Below are 20,077 nucleotides of genomic sequence, written 5' to 3'. Positions count from 1 at the left end.
TTGAGAGAAAACTGAGACAAGGACAGTAAGTTGTGCTAAAAAAGGTGTTAACTGAAACATGATGATTAGACCACTTATAAACTTGATCTGTTTTTCACCTCAAGGCAGAGTCCATCATGAATGACAGACAAAAGTACTGCCACTGAGATCTGAATTGCTAAAAGCCTTTCTCAAAGTTCTGAAGTCATACCCATCTGAAAGCGGTTGTAGGCTGCTTGCGTAAAATCTCTTCAAAGACTCTGTTCTGGTCTAGTAGGTAGGTGGTAGGTGAGTGACGAGGTACTTGCACCACAGAGGTAGTAGTTTCACTTGTCTCTGACTGTTCTAGCACTTTCATTGGCTATGAGTTATAAAGTCCCATTTTCTCTTAGAAGTGTCTCTACAGGAGAAGGTTAATGCCTTCTAGGCCATGTTATAGAAGCTGAAAAAGTGGCCTTGTTTTTCTTTTAAATAAGGAAGTTAAGTGTCTATGCTGGCATTGCACTACACCCTAGTAATCATAGCAGTCTATTTCATTTTTGTCTCAAGTAGTAATTACTTCAACTCTTACAAAATTAAAAAGTAAGGTTGACTTTTCGTTTGTACCAATGTTCAAATTTTTTGCGTAGATCTAATTGGAAAGTACAGCTCTGTTTGCCTAAGATACTTCAACAGGTCTATTATGATTGCATCAAAATAACAGTTAAAATCATTTAACATCTTGAGAACTGTTATCCCTGTTTCACGGGGACAAAGAACAATTTCCCTAAGTTCACAATAAATGAGTTTCGTGCACTGCAGTCCTTGAGTGCTACTGGTCACTGGGCTATCCTTTCCTCATTGCAGAGGAGCAATGACATGTTCCAGGCACTGGTCTCTCACTGCCTCTTCCCCCGCTCATTATGTCTGGTCTCCAGGAGTCTGTTCTCTGCAACCCAGGGACCTTCACAGCTCACAGATCCAGCTGGCTAAACATCCTTGCTCTCTGCGATCTGCACTCTCATTGTCCTTTGCTCTCCCCTGCCCTAGTTTCTTTTGGAAAGGAAAGAAGATATATTAGTGGGCAGGAGACTATGCCATGCCTAGCCAGGCTCGTGATCATGGACAGTAAGGAGATTAGGACTGAGGGGGACACACACCATGAAAGGAACATGCCCACTAAGTGTAACGTTCTGAAGTCTGTTGCAGCCAGGCATATTGGCGTGCATCATAAAAAATGTTTATCATCGTTGTTCTAAGGAAAGTTTAATAGTCATAGTGGTTACAACACTGTAGCTACTGCTCTACAACTTCAGCGCTCCATGAAAGCATTACCTAGGTCTTCACAGTATCCTAAGAGTTAAATCACTGTATTACAGCTGAGAAGACTGGGTCATTTAAGCACACACTGGAAATGGTTTTTACTTTATGTAAACCCGTATAGCAAGTTAGTGAAAGTTCTAGACTTTTATGGGTCTGTATCTGATGGTGGTTCGCCACCACATTTCTGGTAGGAATGTCAAAGATGTCATTTAGTAAGGATTGGGCTTTTGTTAGAAGAGAGTAACCCGAGACTGTGTGCCTGCGTTGGTGAATTGTGTCCTCCATGTGGACAATAAGCATCTGAAAAGCTCACAGTCTTATTAATGGAAGTGACTGTATGTGTGCTATGTACATATATCTATATCGTAAACGTCTCATTGTATGAATAAAAGTGCATATGCATCTATATAATATCAGTGTATCTATACATATGAATAGGATGCTCGTCCACATGCAAGTGGTTGAAATGAAAATCTAGATGTTCTGGTACGGAATTTAATTCTTCTCCAAATGCTGTTTGAAATATATGCCACTAATGAATGCAAAGTACAGTTATACTGCAAGTGCAAGGCTAAGAACTGATAGTGAATTCATCACATCTGAAACACTGTTTTTTGCAAGTACTCATTCTTATGCACAGTGTGTTACAATCCTGTAGGGTTTTTCTTCCCTTTTTTTCCTCTATTTTAACAATTCTAAAGAGCATGTTATTGTATCGCAGACAGTATTTGATTTGCACTTGAGGGAGCTATCACACCTTGCAGTTCAATCTTCTAATAAACCTCAGACCTCCTCTGTTTCTATTAATTTAAAATTTCTGAATCTTGGAAAGAGGCTGATTTCAGTTTATTCTAATTCCTATGCTACAATGCTATAGTGTAGTCAAATAATTTTTCCACATGATCATAGTACTAATATTACTATTGATTTTGACATATCTGGATCAAGGTTCAGATGTGGACGAACACCAGCAGTTCTTTTAAAAGCTTTTTAGTGTTTTCTTCCTTTATTTTCCCAATTTCACAGTTGCTCTCTCCTTTCCCCTTTGTTTTTCCTTCCTTTCTTAAGAGTTTTCCTGTAACTGTTGTTTCTCCCTGTAAGGTTATTGTTAACTTGGTTCTAGCTTGTAATGAAAATAGCACATTTTTTGTGTACCTTCATTGTGATTTTTATCCAGAAATAACAAAAGGAAGAATTTTAAGTGATCAGTAGTTTACCTTCCCTAGGTTATCAGTTTGTGGCCTCTCAGAAAGGGAACTTATTTCTAAAATGCTCAGAAAATCTTAAAGATAGCCTAGATTCACCAAAATATATTGGTTCATAAATCCTTTCTGCAATCCTTTACATTGATTTTACACTGTGCTTAAAGGATTAAATATTTGTTGAATTTGGTCCTAAATCTTTTATTTGAAAGCAGCACTATTTATGGTCTTTTAATTAAATGTGGTGGATAGTGAGAGTCAAAGCTTAATTTAAAAACTGGATCTGAATCCTGTTAAAAACTGTTTAAGTTGTAAAATATACCTTAGTATGAATGGGAATAGGGAAATCATCCACTGTTTTGATTAAAACTAATAAGAAATTACATGATTTTCCTTTCTGTCTTTCTCACTCTGAAACCATCCAATGTGAACAACTTCTGTGAAACTTGTGGGTTTGCTTGTACACAGATGTAAGGATTATTTGCGTGCTGTCATTTGCCATTGATTTCAACAGCAGTTTCCACATGTCACGGAAAGCTCACCATAGAAAGCAGACGTGTGTTCTCCATGTATGCTGTGTCTATAAACCTAGCAGGATGTAATTAGTTTAATAGAACTTGGACTGACGTTGTATAACATTTTCAAAAGGATTCAGAAAGCTTTGCGAATGAGGATGGCTACAGCACAGAAATGCTAATGAAGATGAACTTTTCAAAGTTGGTAAGTGATTTTTTTTTTGGTTTTGGTTACCCAGCTGAAGATGCATTAAAGACTGAACTTCAGAGAGCGCACTTTCTTTAAATTAGGACTACCACAAGCAGCTCAGATCTAAAAGTGAAAGCATCCTGAGTTCCTACTTGGTTGTTTGTGAAAACTGTGGCTGTATTTTTCATTAGTTACCTTATGAGTCAAAGCTGGTTGGGATAGAGATGGAGGGGAAGCATATGCTCACCTGGATTAACCTGTCATAGGGCTGTACTTACGAAGAGGAGTTTCTAGACTTCTTATATAAAAGTCCACGCCTGTTGGTTGACTGAGGAAGATTAGTACCATGACCGTGTATTTCCTCTAAGTCACCCAAAAAGACATCATTTGGATTTCTCTGATGAGAAAAGCTCTTTGTCATATCCAGTACAGAAGTCTATGGTACCCAAAGTTTGCTGTTGCATGTACATAAATGGCATAGTTGCACTGAAAGTTCTAAATTATATAAAATTAAACAGGTCCACCCTATTTGATTTCTTTATCTGGATCCATTTTTAGTTTTGTTTGTGGTTGGCCTCTGAGAAGACTGGATAACCCAGACACAGAAATGACAAAAATTTGCTCCATGTATTGAATTTGCTTTACATCTTGCAGCATGAATTCAGGTTCTACTAGCACTTTTAGGAGTCATTAGTGCTTTGCTGATTTTTCCCACACCTGCTTAAAATATGTTGGTTGCAGTGCATGCTGCAAAGTGGGGTTACTTGGCTTATCATTAAGGATAAATCCCAGCTGCAGAGATCTAACGAATCCAGAGGTAGAATCCAGCGAGTATCTTCTATTTAATCTTTCTCTCTGTCTCAAGTATTGCTTTCACTGTACTGTGCACAACTGGTCAGCTTATGTAAGAAATAGATGAGGGTGTACGCTGATTAATGAAGGAACTGGAAAAATGTGAATAGTGAAGAATATCAAGCAGTCAGAGTGTTCCATATTTAAGGTCAGTAGAAGGTTTTGGAGAAGGAGTGGGAGAAGGAGTGAGGGAGAATAGGGCTGAGGGTTCAATGAAAAGTGCCGTGGGGAGCTGTGGGCTTTGTGAACAAGAAAAAGCATCGAAGGTTGATGAATAATTGAGCTACATGGGATATATTATCTCATGGTGTGTTAAGTTCCTTGTGGCGATCATCCTCAGGATGTTAGAGTAGGCGTTGGTTAATGGGAGGCTAGGGAGAGGGATTTGGGAAGAACAGGGGAGTATGCGTAAGAGGAGGGTGGGATACTGGAGCTACATGGCGAATTGTAAGAGTCTGGGAAAGTATTGTGGGGAAATACTGGATATTCCTGCTGTGTTCTCCTACCCCTTCAATAGCATCTACTTTTGACCGTTGTCAGAGAGCAGTCTAGTGTGCTGAGCCACTATGGGTGTTTTTCTGCTTTTGTGTTACCTTTTATGTTAGCTTTTATGGTCTCTGTGGAAGGGTGAAGGGTTAGCCCAGGTGTGGTTAGCTGACAAAGGAGAACAAAGAGTAGTGCCAAGCAGAGAAATATGGAAATAGCTTAGTTGGAAAGGCAGACCTCTCTGTGGTGACAGGAGATTGGTTAGGCCATGTTGGGGTAAGGGCAGAGAGGAGTTAGAAGGTAATAAGAGTGGAAGCTAAGAGTGGAAATCCTTAGCTTCTGCTCTAGAATCCCTAATCCTCTGCTCTAGAAGAATTGTGTTTTCCCAAACACAAAGCTGGTTTTCTGAAGTCCTGAGCTTAAAAAGCATCTACTGCCCCAGCCCACTGCATAACGCAGCCTGCTCCATTCAGCCCCTTCACCCAGCTAACTTTGCTCTTAGGTTTGCTCGTGCTTTCTGGCATGGGGATTTGGTTCAAATGTTGCAAAATATAGTGGAGAGCTCTTGATGGGGTGGTACTGCCTGCAACGTCTTATGGTTGCACTGCAACCACAACCGTAAAAATTAGATTAAAACAAGTAACTTCATCTAACAATCAAGCTTTTCTTGAAAAGTGAGGTTGTCTCCAGCATTTTCAGTACATTTTAACAATATGGAAAGTTTAATATTTTGTTAGTAAGATGGCTTTTGAATGGAGAACCCTAAGAAGATGAGATGTAAGCAGAATTATTTCTGGAAGATTTCCTCCACATTTGTGGCTGGCAGTCTGGTATCTGCTCCCTCTGTGTACCCATAGGAAGAAAAGATAATGGGGCAGCTGTTTCTTGCAGCTTGCCAATGGGGCCTGTGTCACATCAATAATGTCAGTCAGTCACCTCAGTGAATAAGAAGTAATGTGCACATCCACAGAAATGAGAGCTATGTTATATACAAAGATGTACTTTAGATTTTAAATGTTTCAAATCTCCATGTGTTTGTGAATTTAAAAGGATCCAAAGACAATTAACCAAAGTTCATTTTTCAGCTCTCAGTGTGTGTGCTACTTATTTGGAGAAGGTGCAGAATTCATTACATTCAGCACAATTGTCTCTGCCTTCAAAGAGCAGCTAAACCAGGCTAAGCAGTACTGGAGCCACTAAAATCTCAATAATACTTTTTGATAGCTAGTTATTATTTAATTTTAATTGAATTATGTTGCACAGACATACTTCAATAGAGAACCTAAATATCCCAGTCGAGATCAGGGCTGTGATGTTCAAGGATCTGCAGACAGAAACCAACATGTGTTTTCTACCACATTATGGGAAACAGTTTCCACCCAAGAGTTAGCTAAGAGTTTAATCCTGCAATTAGTATGCTCTCTGCCCAGAAACTATCACTTGCAGCACAGCAAGACAGATGGATTTTGGATTAGAAAGAAATCTCTCCCACAACAGAGTAATGCACAATTTATCAGATGTAACTTAGGACAGTGGTTCATACTCCTCTGAAGCAGCTCTGGGGAGACAGGATATCAGAAAATTATTATTTGTATTTCATTCCAATACAAATTGGGGCCCGTTGTGTCAGACATTGTATAAACAAATAGTAAAAGACAACTCTAGTCCCCAACATTTTATAACCTAAATAGGCAAGGCTAACAAAACTATACAGGAAATATAAGGATATGGCAAGGAAACATGATTTGCCTGTGAGCACAGGGTTGATTGGTGATTGAGCAAGGAGCCAAATCCAACTGTTTGGATTCCCAGCTCTGCAGTCTGTATTGTGGTTGACCTTACTATTAGATGATTATTAGTTTCTTCTGATGAGTTTCTTATATTTTCATGGTTTTCTTTTTATTTGGTGTTATTTGCGTGTCAAAATTGCTATACAGTGAATAAGCCCCAGGAGGAGCAGGAAGCTAGTTACCCTACTTGCATGAAAAAGAACGAAGGAGTAATAGATCTATTATCAAGGCAGATTTAAATGTTTGTATGTCATAGCAAGCAGTTCCTCTTCCATATGTGTTAAAAAAGTGTACCATCAAGGATTCCTTTAAGCAAAAATAGCAGCTGGCTTTGAAATTAATTCATATAATCTGTAACAGGTACATATATAAAGCATGAAGTAATTCCTGGCATTCTTCAATTGATACAGTATCTGAAAGTTGGGGAGAAAACATTAGAATCCAGGAAAGCTACACAAAGTATTTTATTTTATGATTTTTTTTCCTGCAAGTGGATGAACAAGCATTACAAACATGCCCTACACCTGTAAGATCTAGTTATATGGCAGGTAACCAGGGAATATTCTGTGTTCTAAAATGAAATCTGCACATTGAATCAGGCAGAGAACAGCTGGCTTAGAAATCAGCCTGAGAATCAGAATAATCTATGAAAGGTATTTGTGTTAGCATTAAACATTTTTGCATGCTGTCAGTGCAGAAGCACTGAGCTTTGTGGATTAAGGAAGTGCTTGGTATGACTTTCTAGAATCGAGTTGCCTTGTTAAGAATGGAAAACTTACTTAAAAGTTTGTTATGAGAACGCTATGTGAGCGCTTGTGATTTAATGCTGCACAATGCGAGTTCATGTTTTAAAAGACAGAGTTTTGAGTCAAATTCGTGTAAAGTTATTAGAGAATAAGGTTATGGTCATTTCTGCAGTGTGTCATTGCTTTTTGAGCAAGAGCTGTGTACCAATATGCATGTGAATCTGGTAAGTAATAGAAAGGCAAATGAAGATAAAAAGAAACAGTTCTTTCATAACCAAATACAAATACACTTGGAAGACTAACTCAGTGACAAACTAGAGAAGTGCATTCCTGGGGGTAAGAAACAGCTGATGATTAGACTTTGTTAAATTGTACTGTGTTTGGGAGCAATCTACCAGCACCAAGGCAAAGCAGGCATTCGCTTGCTACAGCATCTCTAGTTCTCGTGTTAGAATGTGAATCCCATTTTTTCTACAAACAAACTGGAATTGACATAGGTACTTGTAAGCCACACTTTTAGATATGTCATTGCAAACTGAGTGTGGATGCTTTTCTCTTGGATTTTTCTTGAGATTGTGCTCGTACAAAATAATTTACATTAACTCCAAACAGGAAATTATAAGGGAAAATTAACTAAAATCAGATTAACCAAAAAGCTAAAATTAAATGGAAACAAAAACTGTTAGCATGGAACAAAAGTGCCCACACACAGACTTGCTCCAAAATAACTAATTGTGTGAAGTAAAACCAACTGTTATTTTGGTTGCAGTTTTTTGTCCAGAGAAGCCCTAGGACCTCTGGCAATTAAAATATAATTTTTCTTGTGATGCAAATTCTTACAGCCATTCTAAGGCCCTTTTAAATGGCCAGTACAGTGTAAAGTAGACAGAGTGCTGCTGAAAATGTGGCCAGAGGTAGCGAGGACAGAGGCAGCAAGGCCCTCCATATTTTATAAGGATTTTTAGGAGACAACGCTTGCCAATCGTATGAGGTAAAAGAAAGGAGAGGAGAGGTCTAAGGGTTTGCAGTGAAAAAGCAGACTGCAGAAAGCAGAAGGAAGAGAGTAAATGAAAACCCGCAAGTACAAATGGCAAAGGATCAAAGGTGAGGGGCTGTGTAGGAGGGAGGTGCTACTGATGCTCCCAGACGTTCAGGGATGGAAAAATTCCATTAAAACTAAGCACCTGCTATTTAAGATTAGGGCTTCAAAATTACAAACCATGTCAGTAAAAGCATTTTGCTTTGCAGTTTAAAGGGGAGCTAAAGGAAAGAGCCAAAGTATTAGGAGGTGGAAAAAGAGAGAATAGGGAAATATTTTAATGAAACTGATCTGCGCACTTTTAGGATGGGATATGGCTTAGGTATGGCTGGTTTCAATCTGATTTTAATTTTTGTTTCCCAGCTATTCAGCTGTCTTCTTGAACAAAAAGAGACTTTTTAGTTTAGTTTAGTAAGGGGATAGGCAACTAAGCTTTGGATGGCTTCCTAACCTTGTGCCTCATTCCTCTTCGTGGGTGTGTCTGACTTAAATTTCTGTTTCTTAATCCCACTTTAGTCTTTGTGGGTGAGGAGAGATGATTTCTGACTCTTTTGCCCATTGTAGGGTAGAACACAACACTGAAATCCCTTCTGATGGAGTAAAGGCTGGCGAATGTTAGAAACCACAAGAACTTCGATACAGAACCAGCCTGTGCTTAACTGACATAGACACGCTCACATCGGCGCGCCTGCACAGCCAAAAACCGAACTGAAGGCTGCTTGGTTTGAAATGGCTGTTTCTCCTGCCCCGCACCACTTTGATATTTGCAAGCCGATGAGCTGAATAGCACGTCAGGCACTGGCAGCAGACAATGGAAAGCCAAAAAGCTGTTCCCAGTCCTTCACATGGAGGCAGAATTGATCAAATCGTCTCTTATAAATCAGTGGGAAAAAAACAGCCTAATCTGCAGTGTGCTAGTCCCACTCCTAGACTCGAATTTAAGCACTCTGTTTCCGTTTAAAGAATTTGAGATTAACCTGATGATTGCTTTTAAATAGGCAATAGGAAAAAAGAAGTTGCTAGAAGGAGTTACATGTCTAGAGTTTTACTTTACCCTGCTCAATGATTCGCTCTTCTTGTCTACTTTGAATACCAGATGTCTCTGCACAGTCAAATTGAGACATCCTGAAAGAGAAAGATTTTCAGACGTCCTCGGCTCTTTCTGGAAACTGGGCCCCTTTAAAGATGTCTGAAGCATGACACTCAAAAACAGTCGTCCCAGATTGCACAGTGCTTTTCGACACTCAGCCAGCATTTTTAGTAGCCTGTGCCTCAAGGAGTCTGGGCACCTTACCCAAAAAGAGCTAAAAATGTAATTTGCAGTTCTTCAAGTAATCCAAAACAAAGTATCAAATCCCTTCCCATCTTGCTTTGCCAGGGAAAGTCCCCGCGTGCTGGAACTGGCCTCATTCTGCTGCACAAGGGACAGCAGAAGTAAATGGAGGGTGGAGTGGGAGAGCTTTTGGAAGAGTGATCAGGCTGTGCGTAGTGCTCAGCCCTACTTAATCACAGATGCCTTGCTGCAGAGTCGAGTTCCAAATATTTCCATGGTGCTCAAACATAGAGTTACCTGGCCGTCATCTGTGCTGAAGAATTTCAACCACCAGAATTTCCTTGGCTGTGCTGCAACTGATGGCTTTTTCCATGATTGTAATACTCACTCAGCAGATGCTCGGAGTGGGTCACTAACCAGGCAAGAAAGCATCGACCGACTGCTGAATTTTCCAAATGTGAAGGTTTAGATGCCTGTGTATTGTGGCCACAGAGGAAGAGTCGAAAGATGTGTAAAATAGATGTGCATGGCAATACACTTAGAGCACATGACAGACACATGATTTGACATCCAACTAAATGTCTGATCTTTGCCTTTCTATAACGCTACACCCCTTTGGAGACTTCATCCTGTGGCCAAAACAGGGGATTGTTGAGGAAAAATTAGTCAATGTAAAAGTCTTAAGAAATGATTGAAAATAGTTCTGCTACAGGTGGACTGAAGAAAGATTTATTTCTCAGTTTCTTTTTCTGAACAGGCTAAGATGGATGTCATAAGACATTAATCATCCTAAATAAATGAATAAATCATCTGTATTAATATACAGATGGCATGTGGTGAGGTTAGGGAACTAAAGCAAAGCAGTGTGATAGATGCTTCTGTCATGAACCATTTGCCACCCAGCTCACTTTCTGTTCTGCCTACTAGCTATTGCTGCCGAAGGAGCTGTTACAGTGAGCTCTAACACCGTCAAACAGGAATGCCAGGCAGACCTGTGGAGCAGACGCCTCGGGTTCTGAAAAGAGACTTAAAGAAGCATGACTGGAGCCATCACAAATAATCAACTTAAATTCCCACTACAAAGTGTACTGAAAAGAGCTAGTCCACTCTTTAGAGGTATAAAAATGGGACAGAGAAAAATGCTTTTCCTCTGTGTGATAGTCTGTGCCCTGTTCCTATGTCCACACTGACAGGAGGGTGCAGAAATAACTAGACAACGACAGGCCACAGAAAACCATTCCCTAGCAGCTGGAAGATTGGACTTGTGAACCTTGTCAGGGTGATTGGGAGCAATAAACGCATTTTTGGAAGTTGCTTAGGAGAATGTTTTGAATATTCTTTCAAATCCGTGTTAAAACAATGCCCAAGTTTTTTAATTTTTAGTTATTTTGATCAGTTGTTTGGAAAAAGCTTCAATTCTCCCAACCTGAACAAGTGCCGCTTTAGCACTAGATTACAGAGATAATTATACCATATTATATTATGCCTTAGGATCAGGCTCTGTGTGTGCCTCCGTGTGCATTGCCTTGCATCCCTGAATGAAGGGGCTAGAATCAGCTTCAGGTATCCGGGCTTCAGCTGGTTGCCGAAAGAGTGAGGAATAGCTCATCTGCAAGGAAAAGCTCATCTGCTCCCACTTTTATGATGCACAGCTGGCCAAGAGGATTACTTTGGGGGTCTCTGAAGAGCCAAAGAATCTAACCTGTATCTGGAGACAGGACACAGGAAAGGACAAATTGGTGTACTGAGGACATACAGACACTTTCTGGATTGGCTGGCGTGTCTTGTTCCAACATGCAGGGTCACGCTAACCACAAGGCATGGGACTGGGAAATAGTTTTCACCAGGCTCAGTAGGAGGGCCCCGAGGAGCTGCTTGCCTTCCTGCGCAGCTGGGGGCACGGCTCGGCTTCCAGGATCATGTGAGCGTGTTGCAACTAGGCAGTTCTCTGTCCTTACAAGAGGCTCATTTCAGGTAGCATTTTCGTTGTTCTTGTTGCATACCAGGAACACACTTCTCACTAATTACCCTCCTTAAGACAGAGTAATTAAGGCCTTTGGGTTACCAGTAAAGGTGTTCACATGAAACACTATGTGGCTTGACTGCCTAAGTATCAGAGGAGGTTCAGGTAGGCCACCTGAACCCCAGTATGGAAACAGTTTTGGTTATGGACATTTCAGAAATTCATATGTTTTATGCCCAGAAATAACCATTATGTTCATATGGTCTGACCTCCTGCGTAGCACAAGCCTTTCAGCCTCACCCGTAATTTCTGCATTAGGTACACATCCTGTGGTTAACCCGCATCCTGTGGTGGGATTATGTATCGAGTTTTGTATTGATTAGATTATGACTTGAGACAAATTAAGTTTTTAGCTTGGATTTTCAGTAGTTTAGGCTTGCCTCTCTAGGTTTTTCCTCTTAAGAGTTCTGCAGAGCTTCTCCCAGTTACTCTTTGCCGTCTAGTTCTTCAGCTCCTTCCTGCAAGAGCAATTTGTGTTAAACTAGATGTCTCTGACTTCGTTGCCTTGGGCTTGTGCAGCCTGAATGCACCATCCACAGTACTGTAGAAAAGGTGCCTAGAAGAAGTTGTTCCATGAACACTGGAACTAAATATTGTTTTTCTTCAGACTGACATCCTTTGTAAACCCTATATGTAATCCTTACGATAACCTGAACTTCCCTTGTGCCCTTTATGCCTTGGTCTCCCCAGTGAAGGACAGTACGTGCTAGGTGACTCCTACAGAGCTGTGTCTGTATGTGGTGGCGAGGCATTTGCAGCCAAACAGAATATACAACAGCTGAGTTCTTTGGGTTTTTTAACGTCATCAGGGCAGTAATTTGGGTGCCTGTCCTTCAGCAGTTGCCAGTTTTCACACCACTGGTAAGAACTTAATTTTCCATGGGATTTCTACGCTACTGTCAAGATTGACAGATTCAGAAGTTTCTGTGTGTGGTAGGGACAAGACAGACAAACAGATGATTAGAAAGACAGCACAGACACGTAAACTTGTTTCCTTAGGAAATGGAGCTACAGATTATTACCTAGGGAATTTACGGTTCTTTAAAATTGCTACCTCTGGGTATTCTTACTAGTCATCTTCCTTCCTGTCTTTCTTTGAATCTTCTCTGAAGGTCTTTGGGGGTTTCAGGAAGGAGTGGGACCATGTGAGTCTGTACAAAAAATTAGGCCAAATTTTCAGCATTGTGAGGTGATACACGTGGGAAGCGGTAGACACCACCTTACTGTAACATTCTCAAAGCTTTCTGGTGCCAAGAGTCCTCTTGCAAAATTGCATTATTTGAATGGTGTAATTATGTGGGATTACTCTCAAAAATGCAACCAGAGTGACTGATAAATGATTTCCTTTACTCCAGCAGTCATGCAAGATTAATTAGGTACAGTTGGTATGGTGACACTTCGAAAATGTAAAGCATTATATAAATGTTGAGTGGTATTTATACTGAGTGTATCCAGGATGTTAGCTGATAGGAAACACATAAAATGTTTTTTAATGCATTTCAATACGTGTGGCTTCAGGTAAGAAAGTACTTTTATTAATGTACTTGGCAAAGGGTTTTAAGAATTATGTAATGGATGCTTTGAATGCCTAAGTGTGGGTTTAAAAGTGGCCTGATTTTTAGACACCCATCTATGGCTATCACACATAAACGATGTTTATGCTCTGCCTGTCAACTCATTCCCCTCACAATGCTGCAGTTTTTACATTCTCGTCTCTTGTGACATTGGACGGTCCCTCATAGCTCTCCCATCGCATTGGCCAAATGAGAAAAGGTAAACAGATGACTTGTGGGTATTTCTCGTATTGATACTATTTACTGCCCTACTGATTTTACTGTTTACTACTACTATTTACTGATTTATTTATATCTGTGTTTGTATGGCACCTAGAAAAAGATTTGCTTTTTTTTTTTATTACCATCTGAAAAAGTGTGTCCATCCTCTCCACTCTCAGTTAGTCATTCCTACTTATTCTGCCAAAGTTTTCCACCCTCTCAGCTGTGCTGGATGCCAAGTGAACACTTTGTGTGGCTGTGCTCGAAGTGGGGGAGGAAGTGGAAGCTGCAGTGAGGGGAGGAGGAGCAAGTCTTTGAATATTATCTCCTTAATTGCTTTTTTTCAAATCTATTATGAGTTGTTCTTAAAAGGTAAATCACCAGCTCTAATGTAATGCAAAAGGAAAGGATTTTTCCCAACGATTAAATGGATTCCTGAGAAGTCCACTGAGCTCCCAAACTTGTGGATCTGTGGTAGGAAATAGAAGAATGTGGGAGTTCCCCAGTTAAGATGGAGCAGGTCATTCATTCTGGAGATTTCCATGAAGCCTGTGTGCACTACTCGTACTAGCAGGACTTTTTAATGAGCTTTTTTGTCTGTGTGTACTTTTCTACTTTGTGTTTCAAGGGGAAGAAGCCTGGTGTAAAGACAGTGTAGCCAAGCTGGGCTGTACTGTGTGCTCGGGCACCCCATCTTCTCAGCTGTGAGTGGCAGATTGCTCGAAGTCATGGCTGAGACCAAAGGGAAGACATCAGACACTCAAACCAAAGTCTCCTTAACCTACTCCTGGTAACATACCCCTACACACATCACTTCTAACGCCCAAAAGTGCTTCATGGCAGCCGTGAAGCCCCTCTTGCTGACTTTGTATGGTTTTCCTTTTCATTGCCTTAAAAGTCACTGCTTGTTTTCTGCTGATCCTGCTTTAGGTTTCATAACCAGCTGATTGCATGCTCCAAACACTTGACCTGTGGCATGTATGGGATCTGGGTGCAAATCTGTTGGCTCTGGGCCATTGCTGTTGACCGTTGATGATATTTCACTGGAATTGCAAAACGGTTATGTAGCAACACCATGTTATTGGATTAGGCACAAGTGTTTGGTTTCTTTTCGTGTGATTCCTGCATGTGTATGAACTACACTGTGAGCTGGGGTAGAACTAACTAACGAGCGGTGTTGAGTTTCTCATTGCTCTTTTTTTGCAAATGTAGATGGTATGTTGCAAGCAGAATGTATACACATACCTCAGCTCAAACTTCCCCTTTCTTTCTCTTGTCCCACTTGAATAATAACAAATAATCATGACTTTTCCCTGAGCTTGGTTGTCCCCCGGCCTGATTCCCTCTGCATAGTTTAAGAGTTAGATTGTTTCAATATGCTCTAACCTTGTACTGTAGAAAGTGTTACCCTGTGACTGCAGCACAGTGCTGTGGGACTGCTATTTGTCAGGACAAAGCAAAGACTGTTTCCTTTGTCCACATCTATATACCGTGCTTTGCACCTTTAATATCATTCAAATTCAGCTTTAATTTCTGCTACATGTAGAGTAAAACTGACTTTGCTTCTGCAGCCCCAAATCTCAGCAAGGCCCAGTGACGCACTGGAAAGACCAACGTCTGTGTCACCTGTTTTGGTGGATGTTCGAAGGCATTTCATTGTCGCAGGGCCCCTCTTGTGGACCTGTGTCAGTGGTTTTATCTCTTTTTTGGGTTTTTTGCTTTAATGTGCTCAGTCTGTCTTAACAGCAAACAGTTTGATGCTTGGCAATACTGTAGTAGGTAGGCACCAAAGAAATAAAACTTATGATGATGATGTTGAGTTCCAGTAACCGGAGCGGTCTTCAAGATATCTTGCCGCAGTTGCCAGTGTGGTTTCAACTGAAAAAAGTTTTGATTTATTGTTGCACTATTAACTCTTGTCTATTACATGGTGTGTGCAGCATGTATTTCAGCAATGTGCCAAATTCAAACTGATAACAATAATAGTGAAAGAAGATCAGCCTCAAATTTAAATGTGGTGAAAGAGCTCTTTGGTTTACTGGCAGTGACAATCAAAGCAAAAAAAAAAAAAACAGGCTCCTTTTAGTTCAACAGGACGAAGGTAAATCACAGCTAACACTCGTTCCTTCATTGCTTTTCTCAAGTGACCATATGCGTGCCTTTAACTTCATGGCTGGATTGAGTACAGTGTCCTGCTTACAGCCAGGGTGCACAGGTGACTGCTGCTTTACCTCCTCCGACCAGTAACCCTGCTTCTACCCCAGCAAAGGCCTGTTTTCATCTGCAGGGCTCCCTGTAACTCACCCACATGCAAATGCGTCTGACCTTAATTAAAGCAGTTCACCTCTCTCTGCCTCAAGGGATGGTTTCCTCATAAGGCAGTTGTGTTTAATTAGCATTTGCATAGCATTCTGCTGGTTGCTTTCTGGGAGCGTTGTTGTTCGGTAGGAGCGTGGGATTGCTGAAGCCTGACTGGCAAGCTTTGCACCCTCCTAATTGACACAGAAGCCAAGTAGAAGTTACACAAGGAAAGAACAGAGAATCGTTAATGTTGGATCATTAGCAAGTAACTGCTTTGAATGAACGTAGATAACTTTAGAACTCTATCAAAGTGAAAAGTAGCATGATGAATGATGCATCAAACAATAAAAGCTCAAGGAAGACACTGGGTTTCTAATTGCTGTGCAATTTTCTAGCATGGTCTAGTTTGTAAGATTAATTTCTTTGAGAAGTGTGAAGCATTCTATGCCTGTTGTACACTTAATGTCAATTTTGTTTTTCTCTCATTAGGGGTTTTATTCTGTGTCTTTTGACAGGGTTTGAGATATGCTATTTTTATGCTAGCAAAAATTTGCACAAGCAAGTGAAAAGTGTGTAGCTACCAAATTAGTTCCTTTGAGACTTCACTGATTTCTCAGTGTAAAGAGGGTAAAGAGTTCTCAGATACAACTGAAGTAAGATTGCTTTAATTATATATATTATTATATTTTTTTAATAGAAATTGCCTAATAGTTTTTTGGCTGTGTTGAATTTCTAAACTAATAAATCTCAAAGGGGTATTTTTGCTTTGAAATTGTCTTCAGAAGCATTTCAGTTGGCACAGATGGATCATTCCTGTGGCTTGCACTAGTGCCAGTTCAGCCCTCAGTCAGTCCTAGGAAGAGGAATTAATAAAAATATTGCTTAGTGATGTCACCTGTCCCTTTAAAATGTACTGATCTCTCACTTGAGATTTCTTCTGAAAATTAATTGAGTATGTTCAAAGTGAGTAGAATTAGGGGAACAAGTTAATAGAAGAGTTATCCCTTGTGTGAGCTGTTTCTTAGCTTTCATGAATATTAGTGGGTGGAAGGGACTGTGAGAGATCATCTAATCCATCAGCAAACCCCAGGGATCAGTCATAGGGTCAGCTGTGCCAGAGTAATTTTGTTTCTAAAGACCTGATTGAAAGGAATTCTGCAGCCTCCTCACATGGCCTGTTTCAGCATTTTACTCCCCCTACCATTAGAAAAGTTTATTTTCTGGTACCTAACTTCAGTTTCCTTTGTTGCAATTTAAATCAATTATTTATCATTCGTCATAGACATGAAAAAGGATTTACTTCCTCCTTGTGGAAAGGTCACAGGGTTTTTTTTGGGGGGTGAGGGTTTTTTATTGTTGTTGATTTTTTTTTTACGTTTTTTGAAGGCAGTTTTGAAGTTTCTCTTTAGGCCCACAATCCCACTTTGTTCAGTCTGTCATGTTTTATCTGATCATTTTGGTTGCTGTCCTGTAGAACCTCATCAGGTGTTCCAGATGGCTGTGCAGTGGGGGCCCCACACCAGGCACTGCTCCAGCTGTGACCTGCCAGGTCTAAGTGGAGCAAAAAGATTATTTCATGTATCCTGCAGGCTTCTCTCTTTTTTGTACATCCCTGTATGATGCTTGGCTTTTTCGCAACAGCATGATGTCATGGACTCATCTTCACTTTGTGATCTAGAATAACCCCTAGCTATTCCTACCTTGCTATTTGTCCCCTGCCCTGTAATTACAGAATTAAATGTAGTTTCTTCCTCTTCACATTATTGAATTTCACCCTGTTTTATCAGGCCGGTTCTCCAGCATAGCCAGGTCATTGTGAAATCTGCTTCATGGTCAGTTTTAGCTTGAATTCCTCAGAAACCTGAGCAGGTACAATCTGAGTTCCATCAGCTGACCCACTAAAAGTATACCAATTAGTGCTTCATCCTGAACAGATTCCTCTGGAGCTCACTTGAAATGTTCTGTTTCACAAAATCCCACATAGCAATTCTCAGAATAAGATTTCCTTCTCAGTATCGCACTTGGCTTTGGATTTACCTAGACCATGTTTCTTTAGTGAGTTTGTGGAAAGTAGCAGAGAATTTTCTTTCTGAAACTCAAATCTTGATCCGGCATCATAGTGGTCAGAGGGTCATCTCACCTGACTTTAGATGTCTGGCTGGTAGGGGTCTGCATCTAAGGTACTTGTCTACCTTCTTCTTTGTGGAGAAACATAGGTGATCACAATTCATCTGGCCGGTTTAGTCATTTACCAGTGTCTTAGAAGAATTACACTGTAAGTGTGTCTTTTCACCTGCAGTGACTCCAAAGGGAATTTAAGCAACTAAATATCTATATGTAGGCTATTGGCATCTAAAGTTAAATGGGATGTATCTCACCTCCAGCCCTTCTTCTGCTAGAAAGACAAGAGATCAAGCGTACACTATTTGTACTTAATAGATCCATGGTGGCTGTTGCTTATCTCCTGAGTACTGTCAGTGTGATTATTTGTTCCAGTATTTAATGGAACTTGAAGTTAAATGATTTGGTGTGCAATTCCCCAGTTCTACCTCCTTTCCTTTTAAAACATAGGAACCATACCTGACCTCTTCCAGGAGCATACTCATCAGGACCATGTCAAATCAGCTAGAAAAAAAATGTTTTTCTAAGCACCCTTTATTTTATTTTGTCCTGCCAGGAGGTGTATACCTTTACCATATTAACCATTTGATCACAGCTGGTGAAGATTGTTGAAAAAAAGGGCATATTTTGGCATGCTGCATGACCTTTGTCAGCGTCTCTCCTCAAAAAAGTAGTAACTCGAGTAGTGAACTTGCCTACTCGTACCCTTATAGGATGACTTCTTGCTGTGCTTCATTTCTTGTGCTGGTTGACATCGTATTTATTCAGAAATAAGTCAAACACTGTTCTGCCTGTGTATTTCTTTGTGTTTCTGGGTAAAGCTGTAGTGTCATAGGCAAAGGCATAACTACGTATAACTTCTTCTGTAAATTATTTTTTATCGTATAATAAAGGCCATAACTAAAAATAGAGAAATCTTTTTGCCAGTTGTCCAAAGCACCAAAGGTGGTTGCATTTTGTATTAAAGTTTTCAACTGACAATTTGGGAAATTATTGTCCTCTGTTTCTCTGCAAAACATTTAGTCTTTCTATGCATACGCTGAGTGTATACCTCAGTTTTGATCCTAGAGTACATCTGTAGCCCATTCTGTCTTTTGAGTGTTAGCTCATTGTCTTCAGGGTTCTGCACTGAAATCTGTTCAGTTCACTACAGAGGATTGCTAAAACGTGAGATCTGACTATCTGCAATAGACAGAAAAGTCTTCACGTCATTGCTATCTTCCCTAAGTGATTTCCACCGTTGAAATTATTCTTGCCAGAGTAAATAAACCATTGTTGAGTTTTTTATGGCTGCTGCTACGTATGTTTTTGATAGAAAACATAAAATAAGCGGGGAATATCTTTGCTGTGTGTGATGTCAGTTCTACATCACCGCAGGTTAATGGAGCACTCTGCAGAGGTACTTGAGCTGTTGCTAACTGGTGACGGTGCTTCCCGTCGTCCGGTGCACTACTCCGACATCAGTAACAGTGTGTTAACATGATATTTCATTGCATTCTTATGGTTGTGCTCCCTCCTGTCGTAGTCAGAGCGCAGGGATTTCTGCACCACGTCACGTTGTGTGGGCTGGGCATTGCCTGGGCATTGTGGTTTACCTGACAGAGAGTGGTAGACTTGTGACGTAGTGTGACTCGGAGCACCCTGATATTCATACCACTGGGAACAAGGGGAAGACTTTCATGACGTTGGGCGAATGTTCAGAAATTCTGCACTTGGGTGAATTACTTAAAACTGGTTTATTGATGCATTATTGTGAACTGGAATTTTTTTAGTCTGTAATTCAAGAACATAACATTTCTATGATAAGGACTGTGATAAGACTGCCATGAAAATGACATAGTTTCCTTTAAACAAATATAGATGCTTCAATATAAATATGGGCAGTAACTTTGGAAAATTATTTCCCTCCTGTCTGCTTTTTTTACAGGACCAGGTGTCAGATACAGTGAATTTGCTATATCACATCCCAAACCACCTCCACTTGTTGGACAGCATACAATGGAGATACTGAAGGGCTTGCTGGGGTACCAGGATGATGCCATAGAAGAACTGCTCCGCACTGGTGCTGTGGCTCAGCATGAGGTCAGATAAGGAACATTAGCTGCATTCCTTCACACTGAGTTCACCTTACTTTGTCCTCTCTTTGCTCCCTTCAGCTCCCCTAATGGGACTCAAAGAGAAGACATAATTTAATTCCTAATTTTCTTCCATGTCTGTTTGTATGATTTTAACACTGATGTATCAAATAAACAATCTCATGCTGTCTGAGTGAAAGGTTTTCTTGGGGGAGGTGGGGGGGAGTAAGGTAAAATGTAATTATACAGTCCTGTGTGGCTACTCATTTTCTGTACTTCATATGGGAAATGGAGTTCTTATCATGATTACAGTAATTGCCTTAATGTTTGTCCCCAGAAAGACATAATGTTAGTGAAAAGAGGCAGAACCTTAAGAGTCTGTATACTAGACTCTCCACTTGCAGAAAG

General features: G+C 40.4%; 1 protein-coding gene across 3 annotated transcripts in view; it reads left to right on the top strand.

Moving 5' to 3' along the window:
- Nucleotides 1-19,849, top strand: part of SUGCT (succinyl-CoA:glutarate-CoA transferase) — a 339,843-nt gene extending 319,994 nt beyond the window's left edge. For all 3 annotated transcript variants that reach the window (XM_075418584.1, XM_075418586.1, XM_075418583.1), the window contains one exon: nucleotides 19,522-19,849. In XM_075418584.1, the coding sequence (XP_075274699.1) occupies nucleotides 19,522-19,685 (164 nt within the window). In that variant the 3' untranslated portion in view covers nucleotides 19,686-19,849. The remainder of the gene's footprint in view (nucleotides 1-19,521) is intronic.
- Nucleotides 19,850-20,077: the final 228 nt, after the last annotated feature.

This window comes from Opisthocomus hoazin, chromosome 4, assembly GCF_030867145.1.
Source record: "Opisthocomus hoazin isolate bOpiHoa1 chromosome 4, bOpiHoa1.hap1, whole genome shotgun sequence".
NCBI lineage: Eukaryota > Metazoa > Chordata > Aves > Opisthocomiformes > Opisthocomidae > Opisthocomus > Opisthocomus hoazin.
This window is presented reverse-complemented; position numbering and strand designations above follow the sequence as displayed.